Source organism: Lutra lutra, chromosome 14 (assembly GCF_902655055.1).
Source record: "Lutra lutra chromosome 14, mLutLut1.2, whole genome shotgun sequence".
NCBI classification, from domain to species: domain Eukaryota; kingdom Metazoa; phylum Chordata; class Mammalia; order Carnivora; family Mustelidae; genus Lutra; species Lutra lutra.
The window spans coordinates 14,571,569-14,583,594 of NC_062291.1; the positions used below are offsets into that span (position 1 = coordinate 14,571,569).

At 42.2% G+C, this 12,026-nt stretch overlaps 1 protein-coding gene across 3 annotated transcripts in view; it reads left to right on the forward strand.

The window, feature by feature from the left end:
• Positions 1-12,026, forward strand: part of ASAH2 (N-acylsphingosine amidohydrolase 2) — a 70,071-nt gene that overhangs the window by 21,018 nt on the left and 37,027 nt on the right. For all 3 annotated transcript variants that reach the window (XM_047702952.1, XM_047702950.1, XM_047702951.1), the window contains exon 8: positions 11,323-11,443. In XM_047702952.1, coding sequence (XP_047558908.1) covers positions 11,323-11,443 — 121 coding nt within the window. The remainder of the gene's footprint in view (positions 1-11,322; positions 11,444-12,026) is intronic.

The window sequence follows — 12,026 nt, forward strand, 5'->3', positions numbered from 1 at the left end:
GACTCCCCAGTCCTTGGAATGGTGCATTTCCTGACTATGAAATCAGGAATCAAATACCTTGGAATCAAATCCCCATGCCTGTGCTCCTTGAGCAAATCCTTTAAATTCTCAGATACTCAATTTCCATATTTCTCAAATGTGGATCTAATATCTTCAGGCTATTAGTTACTCATTTGTTCATTAAATATTGTAGAGTATATGTGTCCTGAACTCAGCTAGCACTATAGATACACTGATGAGCAGAAATAGATGGGAGTTGTTGCCCTTACAGAATTTATAATCTCCTGGTAGAGACAAAAGGTATCCAAATAGTCATACAAATAATTATAATCGGGTTATAACTGTATGATTATATAATTATAATTGGGTTAAGTGTTATGAAAGGAAGGTATGTGCAGCTCTCTTAAAGGGACTTGACCTGGTTGGGGAGACTGGGAAAAGATTCCTTAAGAAAGTAACAATGGAGCTAAAAACCAACGGAAGGGTGAGAATTAAAGTGCAAAATGGGGGAGGTGGCTGCAGGTGGTGGTGGTGAAGGAACATTTAACGTAGATGGAGAAGCATGTGCAAAAGTCCTGTGGTCCATTTGAGGAGCTGATAGAAGGCCTGTGTGGCTGGAGTGCGGGGGAGAGAGTGTTGTGAGTCAAAGTGAGTAGTAGAGAGTAAATGCTATGATAAAGGTTTTGGTCTTTACACCAGGAGGAAGGGAAAATCATTAAAGTGTTTTAAGTTGGGGTTGGGAGATGGATGCTCTTGAAGGGTTAGGAAGAGTGGTGACCTGAAAAATGGGATAGAATTATGTGTGTGAACCTATTGCATAAGTCATTAAGTTCTTTGCATTCATGAGGGCACCATTTGCTTTGGTTGGTCTATCTATGCCAGGAAAGTGTTTCTTTTTGCCTGACGCTATCTCATACAGAAACAGTAAATGATTTGTCTCCAGATGTGGAGGACATGTTTGGGACGTTCTGAATTCTGAATTAAAATGGAAGCTGGGTGGCATTCACAAAATCCACTTTGGGGCGGCTCTGGAAGGCACCCCAAAGAAGGAGTCTGTCCTCCAATGGGGAACACAATGTTAAGTCTTGCGAGATCCTGTTGGAACAGGACACCATGGGTGAGAGGGAACTCTGAAGGGAGAAAGCCAGCTGAGGTTTCAAATGTCTGTACCCACAGGAAAGTCATAAGGGTGGGCAGATAATCTGAAGGGCAGCTCTGGTTGGTGGCGAGCCACTTCTCCCAGTAGCCCTTGCACCTGAGGCTCTGGGTGTTAGTGGGGTGGGGTCTTGGGGTGTATGGGGGGCCAGGCTCATTTTCCTCAAGCTCCAGGCACCAGCACAGGCTTGGTCTCCCTGCTCTTCCCTCTCTCCCCTGTCGGGTTCTCCTCCTTCAGCTTATAGGAGGGCCACGGACTCTCCTCTTCCTTTTCTTATCTTGTCAGCCCTATTGGGCTCTGTCCGGCATGGCTTCTCGTCACCAGAGCTGTGAGGAAGGTCTAAGCAAATTTCTGAATGATTGCTCAACCCCCTTGTGTTTTACACACTGAAGACCTTCTTATTCTTGCAGAAAGGGGTGGTGTGAGGGGTTCTTTCTAAAGTGTTTTTTGTTTATTTGTTTGTTTGTTTTTTGGACAGAGAGAGAGATCACAGGTATGCAGAGAGGCAGGCAGAGAGAGAGGGGGGTTGCAGGCTCCCTGGCGAGCAGAGGGCCTGATGTGGAGCTTGATCCCAGGATCCCAGGGTCATGACCTGAGCCAAAGGCAGACGCTTAACCCACTGAGCCACCCAGGCACCCTGAGGGGGTGTTACAAAACAATAGGATGATTTGTTCATCCCATTTGAATAATTGGCGTACACACTTAGAGAAGCCCGATTTATGACATTAAGCTAATTTATTTGGATGATGGTGACTGATAGAACTTGGTTGTAGGGTGTGTGTTCATGTGTAAATCTTCTCTACCATCTGTGAGCGTGACTTCTTGAACGATCAGGTCTGTCTGTTCTGCCTTCTGTGTTCGCCCCTTAGTCTCCTCACCCCATTCACGGAGCAAACAAGGAACGCTCAGTGACTGCCTTTCACCAGCCATTCTGGACTTCTCCTTTCTCCACTTCCTCTCATCTTTGTTGGCACAAATACCTTCTCCATTAGCGTCAACTCTGGTTTGTGAAACCCCACTCTCTATTTCTATGTCCTGAATTTCTTCTTCCTGTTCCGCCTCATCTATGTTGATGCCGTCTTCTTGCTCCAACTTCCTGTCAGTGCACTTGTACTGTTCCTCTCCAGTAGAGGATAGGCCTAGGGCTGTGTGGTGAGCGATTGTCCTGCATCTGGTCTGTCCCTGTTTAAAGTGAAGCTCCCTACTAAGCACTCTTTGATGACAAGTGTGATGATAGCTGACTGGTGACAGATATAAATCATGCTTGTTAATTTGAATTGTTAAATTTAAAAGATTAAAACCAAAAGTTTATAGGGGTGCCTGGGTGGCTCAGTCGGTTAAGTGGTTAAGCATTCAACTCTTGATTTTGGCTCAATTCATGATCTCAGGGTCAAAGGATCAAGTCCTGTGAGAAATATTAACAGTGTCTCTCCAAAGGCTACTAAGTGTGTGCGTGTGTGTGTGTGTTTTGTAGTGATCCTCTTTACAACTGGTAATAATTTTATTTTTGTCTCAAAATCTTTGTATTCTCGGGGCGCCTGGGTGGCTCAGTGGGTTAAGGCCTCTGCCTTTGGCTCAGGTCATGTTCCCAGGGTCCTGGAATCGAGCCCCACGTCGGGCTCTCTGCTCAGCAGGAAGCCTGCTTCTCCCTCTCTCTCTCTCTGGTTGCCTCTCTGCCTACTTGTGATCTCTGTGTGTCAAATAAATAAATAAAATCTTTAAAAAAAAAACAACTTTGTATTCTCATGTTAGCATCACTAACTTGGTTCTCTACAGGTTAGAATTTGCAGGTATATTTTTCTATCATTTTCTTTCAACTTTTATTTGTTCGTACATTTTAGAGGTATCCCTTATGAGTATCGTATAGCTTTATTTCTTACTTTGACAATCTTCATCGTTTCATAAGTGAGTTTAGTCTATTTTTAGGAATTATGATTATTACATATCTACACTTTGGGGATATCTTTTCACTTTGTGCTATTTGTCTCTCTTTTTCAATGTCTTTTCTCCCTCTCTTATCCTTTTAAGATTGATAGAGATTTAAAAAAATATCTTTGAGTGGAAGATTATAGGGGCACCTGTGGGGCTTAGTCAGTTAAGTGTCTGCCTTTGGCTCAGGTCATGATCTCAAGGTGCTGGGATCAAGGCCTGCATCAGGCTCCCTGCTCATAGGGGAGCCTGTGTCTCCCTTCCCTGCTCCCCGTGCTTGTGCTCTCTCTCTTTCTGTATCAAATAGGTAAATAAAACCTTTTTAAAAAATAATGGAATATAATAATTTCCAAGGGTGGCGGCAACAAAAACTCTTATCACATGTATTCTGTACAAAGTGACCTCGATAGGACCCATGAAAAGGCTTTTCATGGAGAGGCTTTCTCCAGCCCTTGAGCTTGGCTAGCCATGGGATCGTTTTGCCTAATAGACGGTGGCAGGGGGGGACCCTGTGGCAGGGTTGGGATAACTTTTTGCCTTTTAATGGGCTTTATTTTTTAGGCCAGTTTTAGGGTCCCGACAAAACGAAGCAAAAAGTGCAGAGATTTTCCCATATACCATCTGCCTGTCCTTTCCCCCATCAACATCTGGAACCAGAGGGTATACAACGTAAATTCAGTGAACTACACGGATACATCATTATCACCCAAAGTCCATTGTTTACATCAGACTTCACCCTTGGGGTGGTATCAAGTGGTTTTTATTTTTTATTTTACTTTTAATTTTTTAAAAGATTTTATTCATTTATTTGACAGACAGAGATCACAAGTAGGCAGAGAGGCAGGCAGAGAGAGAGAGAGAGAGGAGGAAGCAGGCTCCCCGCAGAGCAGAGAGTCCGATGCAGGACTCGATCCCAGGACGCTGAGATCATGACCTGAGCCGAAGGCAGAGGCTTTAACCCACTGAGCCACCCAGGCGTCCCTCAAGTGGTTTTTAAAATCTCCTCTCTTTTGTTCATGACAAAATGTTCATTTAAAATATTTCAACAATAAACAAGAAACAAAAAGGGGAGGAAAATTAAAAATCACCTGGTAATTCTGGGATAGGATAGCTTCTATTACCATTTTGTTACATAGCTTGTTATATCTTTTCCTAACCATATCCATACATTTTTTTTATTTGAAAAAGTGAGACTTTGTATACCATTGGTAACTTTTTCATCTAGAAGCACCTTATGAGCACCTTTCAATGCTACTAAGTATTTTTTAAAGTCACCATTTTAAATGGCTGGGTGATAGCCCATTGTATGTATGACAAGGTACTCAACAAATCGGCAATCCTTTGATACTTAGTTTACAGTTTTTGCCATCATAAATGCAACGCGATAAGCATTCCAGAACAGATATCTTGTATATTTGCCAGTGATTTCCTTAAGCTTGAATGCCTAGAAGTGTGATGGCTGGGCTCAAAAGGACTGCTGGTTACTACCCCTTTTCTTATAAGTGGCCAAACGGCCCTCTGGAAGGTTTCTGCTCATTTTCACTCCTGTTACCCAAACACGAGTGGGGTGTTCTCCGTGTTTTTGTCCATCTTCGTATTATCCTGCTATCTGATTCTTCTTTTTTTTTTTTTAAAGATATTTTTAATTTATTTGACAGAGAGAGAGAGGGGGGTCACAAGTAGGCAGAGAAACAGGCAGAGAGAGAGGAGGAAGCAGGCTCCCTCGCTGAGCAGAGAGCCCGACGTGGGGCTCGATCCCAGGACCCTGGGATCATGACCTGAGCCGAAGGCAGAGGCTTTAACCCACTGAGCCACCCAGGCGCCCCCGATTATTCTGAATAATAGATCCCAAAAGCCAAATCACGTCTGTCTTCCTTTCAGTTCCTTCAGTTCCTGGTTCATTGGGCTGGATTTTAGAAGATACGCTCTGGGCCACTTCTTGTTCTGCCTTTGTTGATTGCTTTAGCATGCCCTTTAGGATATAAGAATTTTGATTGCATATAAGAAGATCGATATAAGAATTTTGACTTACTGGGACCTCCCGAAACCAGCTATCTCCCCAATAACATTATTGAGAGGGTCATCTGGGACTTTCGAATGAAAGTCCCAGATGACAATAAAAATATTAAAATATATTACAATAAAAATATAAAAAATACAACAAAAATAGCTGAGAATGGAAGAGAAATGGTAGAAAGATTTTTGGGGGATGCTGGCCACCGAGTTCACCTGTAACTTCAGGAAGGCTCCCCTGGCTAGAGCTCATGGTCTTCCTTTTATCCGAGCAGTCTGGTTCGTATTCACTGCGTCTGCTTGTTTAAAAATTCAACTTGTCCTTTGGGTCCTACTAGTATAAAGCAATGAAACACTCTTTCCTCTCCTTTCCAGATACTTTGTAGTGGGGCAGGGTGAGGACTGTAAAGGGAGGGGAAAAGGGGTGTGTGGTTTAGGGTAATTTGCACGGGAGCCACAGCAGACAGACCATGAAATTCTAGTGGCATAACCTGTTAAAGACTCGAAATGTGCACATTTCCCCCACACGCAAAGTCCCATAAAAATTGGGTGGTCCTTTTGCTTTTGTGTGATTGGCCAGAGCTCTTCACAGGTCCCATCCTGCTAGGGAGATGGGGAAGTAGATGATTCTGGGTATTTGGTAAGCCCTTACCAATTCTTACCAATTCTGCCACAGGAGGGCAAGGTTTCTTCCTTTCATTAGTTCATGTGCATATGATGTGGGTGGCATATACCCAGGTTCACATGCACCCTGTGTTTTAGTGTTGTCTTAATCTTATCGCACACACATGCACACACACAGAGCTTTGCATCTCTTTCCCCCTTCTCCTGACCATCACCGTCATCAGCTACAGCAGCGGGGTCAGGATTACAACCATCTGAGGTTCCACTAGATTAAGCAATTTGTGTCTGAGTCTAGAGCTAGTACTCTAGCTGCTAAAACATAGGGCCTCTGTAGCACTTTCTTAAGGAGGTCCTAACACATTCTTATAGTCTGACTGGCTTAAAACAACAGAAATTGATTCTCTCGCATGTCAAGAGGCCAGAAATCCAAAATCAGCTGGCAGGGTTGGTTTCCCTTGGATGTCAGGGAGAGTCTGTTCCATGTGTCCCCCAGCTTCTGTTGTAGACCCTTCTCTTCACATTGCCTGCTTCTCGATGTCTCAGGGCATCTCTCTGTTCCTTTCCTCTTGGTATGAGGACACCAGTCACTGGATGTAAGACCCAACCCAGGCCAATATGATTTCATTTGCTCTTTCCCTTGTTTATATCTCTAGAGACTATTTCCACATAAGGTCACGTTCTGAGGATCTGGTGGACGTGAATATGGTGGGGGGGGGCACTGTTCAACCCACTACAGCTTCCTATATTGTATTTACCTCAAAGAATCCCATACTACTACATATCTTTGTGAACACTACCTTTGAATGGATGTACAATATTCTCCTTCCCCATTGGTGGACATTTAGGGTGGAGAGGGCTGCCATTAGTGCATAAGACCTTCGTACACAGCATACACAGGCGCTCCCTTCTCTGGGCTGACTGAGGTGCCGAGCTCCGTGAGCCGGGCAAGGACTGGATTTCAGCCTCTGTTTACCCCTTTGGAACACATTCCTATGTAAGGCACAACCTTCATGCTGGACGTGGTGGCCCAGGTTGGAGAGAATGGCACTTGGGGCAGGTTTGTTACTGTTTTAGAATATGGAAGCAGCTCCATTTTCACATCTGGCTTTTCTTTTTCTGTTTTTGAGTAAGAAGCACAGAGTGTCTGAATTAAGAGTCCCTAGAAAATGCCTCAGTGACCCAGGAGGAGAGAATACTTAGAATAGTCTATATTAATTTGCTCTGTATTGAGTCACAAAGCATAGTCAAAATTTATTACTGTTCAGTCTTAGGAAACAGAGACCCAGAAATTTTAACTAACTGTGCTACAGACTGGGATAAAATCTCAAACCTCTGACCTTCCCTGGTACCTTGATTGTATCCTGCTAACCCCAGAAGGCCCTGCTTTAGCTGTGACCTAATCATTATTTAGAAGTGTTTATTTTATTAAAGATTTTATTTATGTATTAGAGAGAGAGAGAGAGAGAGAGAGAGTGAGCGAACACATGAGCAGGGGGAGCAGCAGGCAGAGGGAAGGGGAGGAGGAGACTCCCCGCTGAGCAGGGAGCCCGACGTGGGGCTTGATCCCAGGACCCCGGGATCATGATCTGAGCTGAAGGAAGATGCCTAATGACTAAGCCACCCAGGCGCCCCTTTAGAGTTTTATTAATAGGGGCATTTATATCCTTTTATATCCATATTCTAACTTCTTTTGAAATCACTTTCACCTTTCTTTTTCTCTTTTGAACTTTGCTTTGAAGAACATTTTTTTGACCAGATAAAATAAATTATGAGTGCAGCTTTCTTAAACTAAGAATGATTGCTTTTCTGTGTATCTCTATAAAAATTCATCTATTGCCATAGTACTTTGGTTGCTGTGACAAGCCTGACATTTCAATAGCACATATTCTAAAGGCCAGAGGAGGAAATATATCGCATCTTCTTATTCTGAACTATCAAATAACTTTTTCAAATACTTATTTTTTTCAGTTTCATAGAGAAAAAAATTCTGTTAATTTTCTAAGGCCTAAAATAAATGAAAGCAAACACATGAAAACAATAAGAATTCAAGTCTTTAGTCTAATTAACAGATCACAGTTTTCAGCATTTGCTTTCTCTCCAGATATTATTGCTCCTTGTTGGTAGGGGACATACCTGATTCCTCTCTGTGTTCATTGGGATTTAACACAATCCAACCACATGCTTGTCTACTAATAAATTCATGCCGATTGAATGAATAGAACAATTGCCATGTCCTGTCTCCCCGCCTTTACCCATTGTGCTGTGGCCAGATTAACTATCCATCCTCCAAATTTGCTCTACCCCTTCCCATCCCCACGCCTTTGCTATGAATGAGTTTTCTCCAGTGATCCCCTTGCCAAGTTCTTACCCATCTCTGAAGACCCAGATCAGATGTCCCCTCCGCTGTGAAGCATTCCTCAAGGACAAGATGACGCCTTGTTCATCTCCATGTCTCCAGCACCTGGCACAGAATCAAAGTTAATGAAATGTGTACTCAATGAGCCAGTGAATGAAACAGAGGAACAGAGCCAGTATCCCATGACAGATAAGAACTTGGGATTTGTGATCTGACAAACCTGGATATTCATGGACCTGTTTCTTGACTTACAAGGGGGTGGCCTTGGTCAGATTACTGCCTCATTCAGAGAGGTCATTTCCTTAGCTTTACAATAAGGACAATGATAGCATCTGACTCAAAGCATTCTTGTTAGAATGAAATGAGATCCTGAGCATAAAATCCTTCACCTAATCAGTGCTAAATGATAGCCATTGTTGACAAAATTGTTCTACAGGTTTCCTTCACACTGGAGAGGTTGCAGTCTGGCTGAATGTGGCTGACCCCGCAGTCCTATCAGATGCAAGTATTTTGGTCCAGGAGCCAAGGAGCTGTCATGGCCTCTACCCCCTTTCCCTTCCAAACTAGATGGAGTAACACTGCAAAAACAGACTCCCAGCTACCTGGAAAATACTAGTTGACTAGAATTTTCTCTGGCACTTGAGTTTTAGGAGAAGGAGACAAACCACACACACACTCCAAAGAAACTAGGGTAAGGGTTTTTTAAATTTTTTTATTTTTTAAATATAGAAACTCTGCAAGTAACTTCTAGGAGATGATCTTAGAATTCCCTTTAGCCTAAATTTCCGTCCCTTTACATCGTAACAAATACATACCTTGGGGATTGAATTTTGCTTTAGACTGGTGATTTGGCCTAACGCTGTTTAAAAGAAAAATTCAAAATGGATGTCAACATGAAAAAAAAAAACTCTTATGGAAATTTTCAAATATATGCCAATTTAGCATAATTAGCCTAATGAATCTCCACGCAACTCTTATTCTGCTTCAGTAATTAGCAATTCTCTGCTACTCTCTTCCATCCCTCCTCTACTTCTGTTTTGTTTTTTAAAAGACTTTTAAAAGCAAATACCAGGGGGCACCTGGTGGTTCAGTGGGGAAAGCCCCTGTCTTCAGCTCAGGTCATGATCCCAGGACTCTGGGATGGAGGCCCGCATCGCATCAGGCTTTCTCCTCAGCAGGGAGCCTGCTTCCCCGTCTCGCTCTCTGCCTGCCTCTCTGCCTACTTGTGATCTCTGTCTGTCAAATAAAAAAATAAAATCTTTAAAAAAAAGGCAAATACCAGATATCAAATCATTTCACTCATAAATATTTCAGTGTGTAGCTCTATTCAGTAAAAACATAAAAACAGTATAACTACAATCCCCTATCATAACCAACAAGATTAGCAATAATTTCTTAACATGATCTCAAACCCAGTCTATATTCAGTTTTCCCTGTTTGTACCAATAAAGAGTTTTCACAGTCCTTTTATTTGAATCGGAATCCAAAGAGTTCACAAACTACATTTGCTGCCTATGTGTTTGAAGGTTCTTCTCTGGTAACCATTCTTCTCCTTTTATCCTGTTATTTACTTTTCTTCTTTTTTTTCAATTTGTTTTTTTAATTTGAGTATAGTTGACACACAATGTTACATTAATTTTAGGTATACAATGGAATGATGCCATGTACAATATCTGTATGCCATGTGCTATGCCCATGACAAGTGTGACTCCTGTCTGTCACCATACAACACTGTTACAGAGCCATGGACTCTATTTCCTGTGCTGTGCCTTTCACACCAATGACTGATTCATGCCATGACTGGAATCCTGTGTCTTCTACTCCCTTTCCCCCATTTTGCACAGCCTCCTAATCCTTCCCTCTCATGCCCTTTACTTCTTTAAGAGTTTTTAAATTGATAAACATTTCACAAAACCATGGATGTAGGCAAGAGCTGGCAGCATTGGCTTAGACTCTCATAAGCAGCATGGTAGAGGTCACGGTCTTCCAACCATGCCTCCAGGTATCCACAGTTCATGCCAGTCCCCATTCCATCAACCAGCTTAACCCATCCGTGTTGCCTGCCCAACTTTCATGCGTGTGGTGCTGGCCGTCTCTGACCTACATATACATCAGGTGGGCAATGAGGACTGAATCCTGAATGACAGCCTTGAGGGTTAGAAACATCCCTAGTCATTAAGTAAATGTTCAGCTTTGAGCGCTATTACTTCGGTAGGAATGTAAGCTGAGATGCTTAAAAAGCTTTCAGCAAGACTTACATCAATGAAGGATTTTTTTTTTTTTTAACAAATCTTAAATTGGCCTGAGACTTTAGGAATGGGTGTCTATCTTCTCTTGAACATTCATTCTAGTGAATTTGCTTTATAGCTCTCCATTCTGTAGGTCTCTTTTTCACCTGTGTGGAGGTTTGATCCTACAAAGGCCACTGGACAAGGTTTCCCGAGATGCGAACTTCAGTCTTGGGCTTCCATTTTGCGTCTCTGAGACACCTTGGAGTGGAGGGAATGACTGTCTAGCTCTCAGGGTTGTTGTGAAGTTCAAGTAAGGTAACATGTGAAATTAGTTGGTAAACTGTGTAGCTCTACACTTAAACGAGGTATTACTATGCACAAGGATACATCAAATTATGTGTAATAGCCTCTTTCACACCTCTCTGTGCTTTCTTTGTCGTGCCTTTCCCCTGGAATGCCCTTAAGAATTAATTGCTAGTCATCTGCAGTCCCCAAACACTTTATGCCTATCTCTTTATAACATTTGCCACACTGTATTAAAGCCATTTGTTTACATTTTTGTCTTCTGCAAGATTCTGAGCATAAACTGAGTTTATTCTGTGCTTGGCACACAGCAGAACCTCAGTAAATGTCTACTGAATTAGATAGGATTGATTTTAATAATTATTATGTGCACCTGTCTTAAAGGACAGGGTCTGTGCCTATACAGCGTTTTAGCCATATCGTCTGGTCACTGACCAGTCTTGGGTCTTGTTAAATCTTGTGATACTGAGGACGATGATGAGGATGATGATGATGATGACACATTTATAAAAATAGAGCTTTGTATTTTAAATTTCAGTAAATGATCAGACTTCTGGAGTATATGACTAGTCGTTTGGGCTCCCCAACAATGAAAGAACCTAAATGCGGAATGCCTCTTATTAAAACGAATTTCCTTTCCTGCTAGGGAAAACATAAGCTCCCAGTCATTGTTTTTGCCCCCATTGTCTGGCTCTTTATTCTTTTTACAGCTGGTTTGCCATCCACCCGGTCAGCATGAACAACAGCAATCATCTCGTCAATAGCGACAATGTGGGCTATGCCTCGTACCTTTTTGAGCAAGAGAAGAACAAAGGCTATCTACCTGGACAGGTGAGAATTTGGGTCATTGGAAGCATCTTCTTCACCCACTTATCACCATTCATGCCATGCTCAGAATAGCTGATTCAACTAATGAATCATTGAACATTACATCAAGAACTAGTCATGTACTATACAGTGGCTAACTGAACATAATAATAATAATATTAATAACAATAATAATAATAATAATAAAGAATAGCTGATTCAAATCCTCAGTGTCAAGTGTTATCATGGACATCACATACTCACATGCTTGGAGAAGAAGATTTCTCCATCCTCCCTGACAGGGAAAGAGAAATTAAAAATGGCTAACTGTGTCAAATACTACTTCTATGGATGGTTTCATCCAGTTACAGTTGGTTGGATAAGGAAGGACAAGTTCAGGATTTTGGCAATATGGAATAGTTTTTGACCAACTTGGAAATAGGATAAGTTGTGTTGATGTTTACTTCTGTTTTCAGAGCTACGGAGGTATTAAGCACCTTCTGAATAGTGTTAAGAACCCGACTGAGGGCAAGGTGATGCATCTTTTTCACTGGTTTGGATTTCCCTGTTAATGGCGAAATTCCTTTCAAGGAGTTTGTCTTACTTT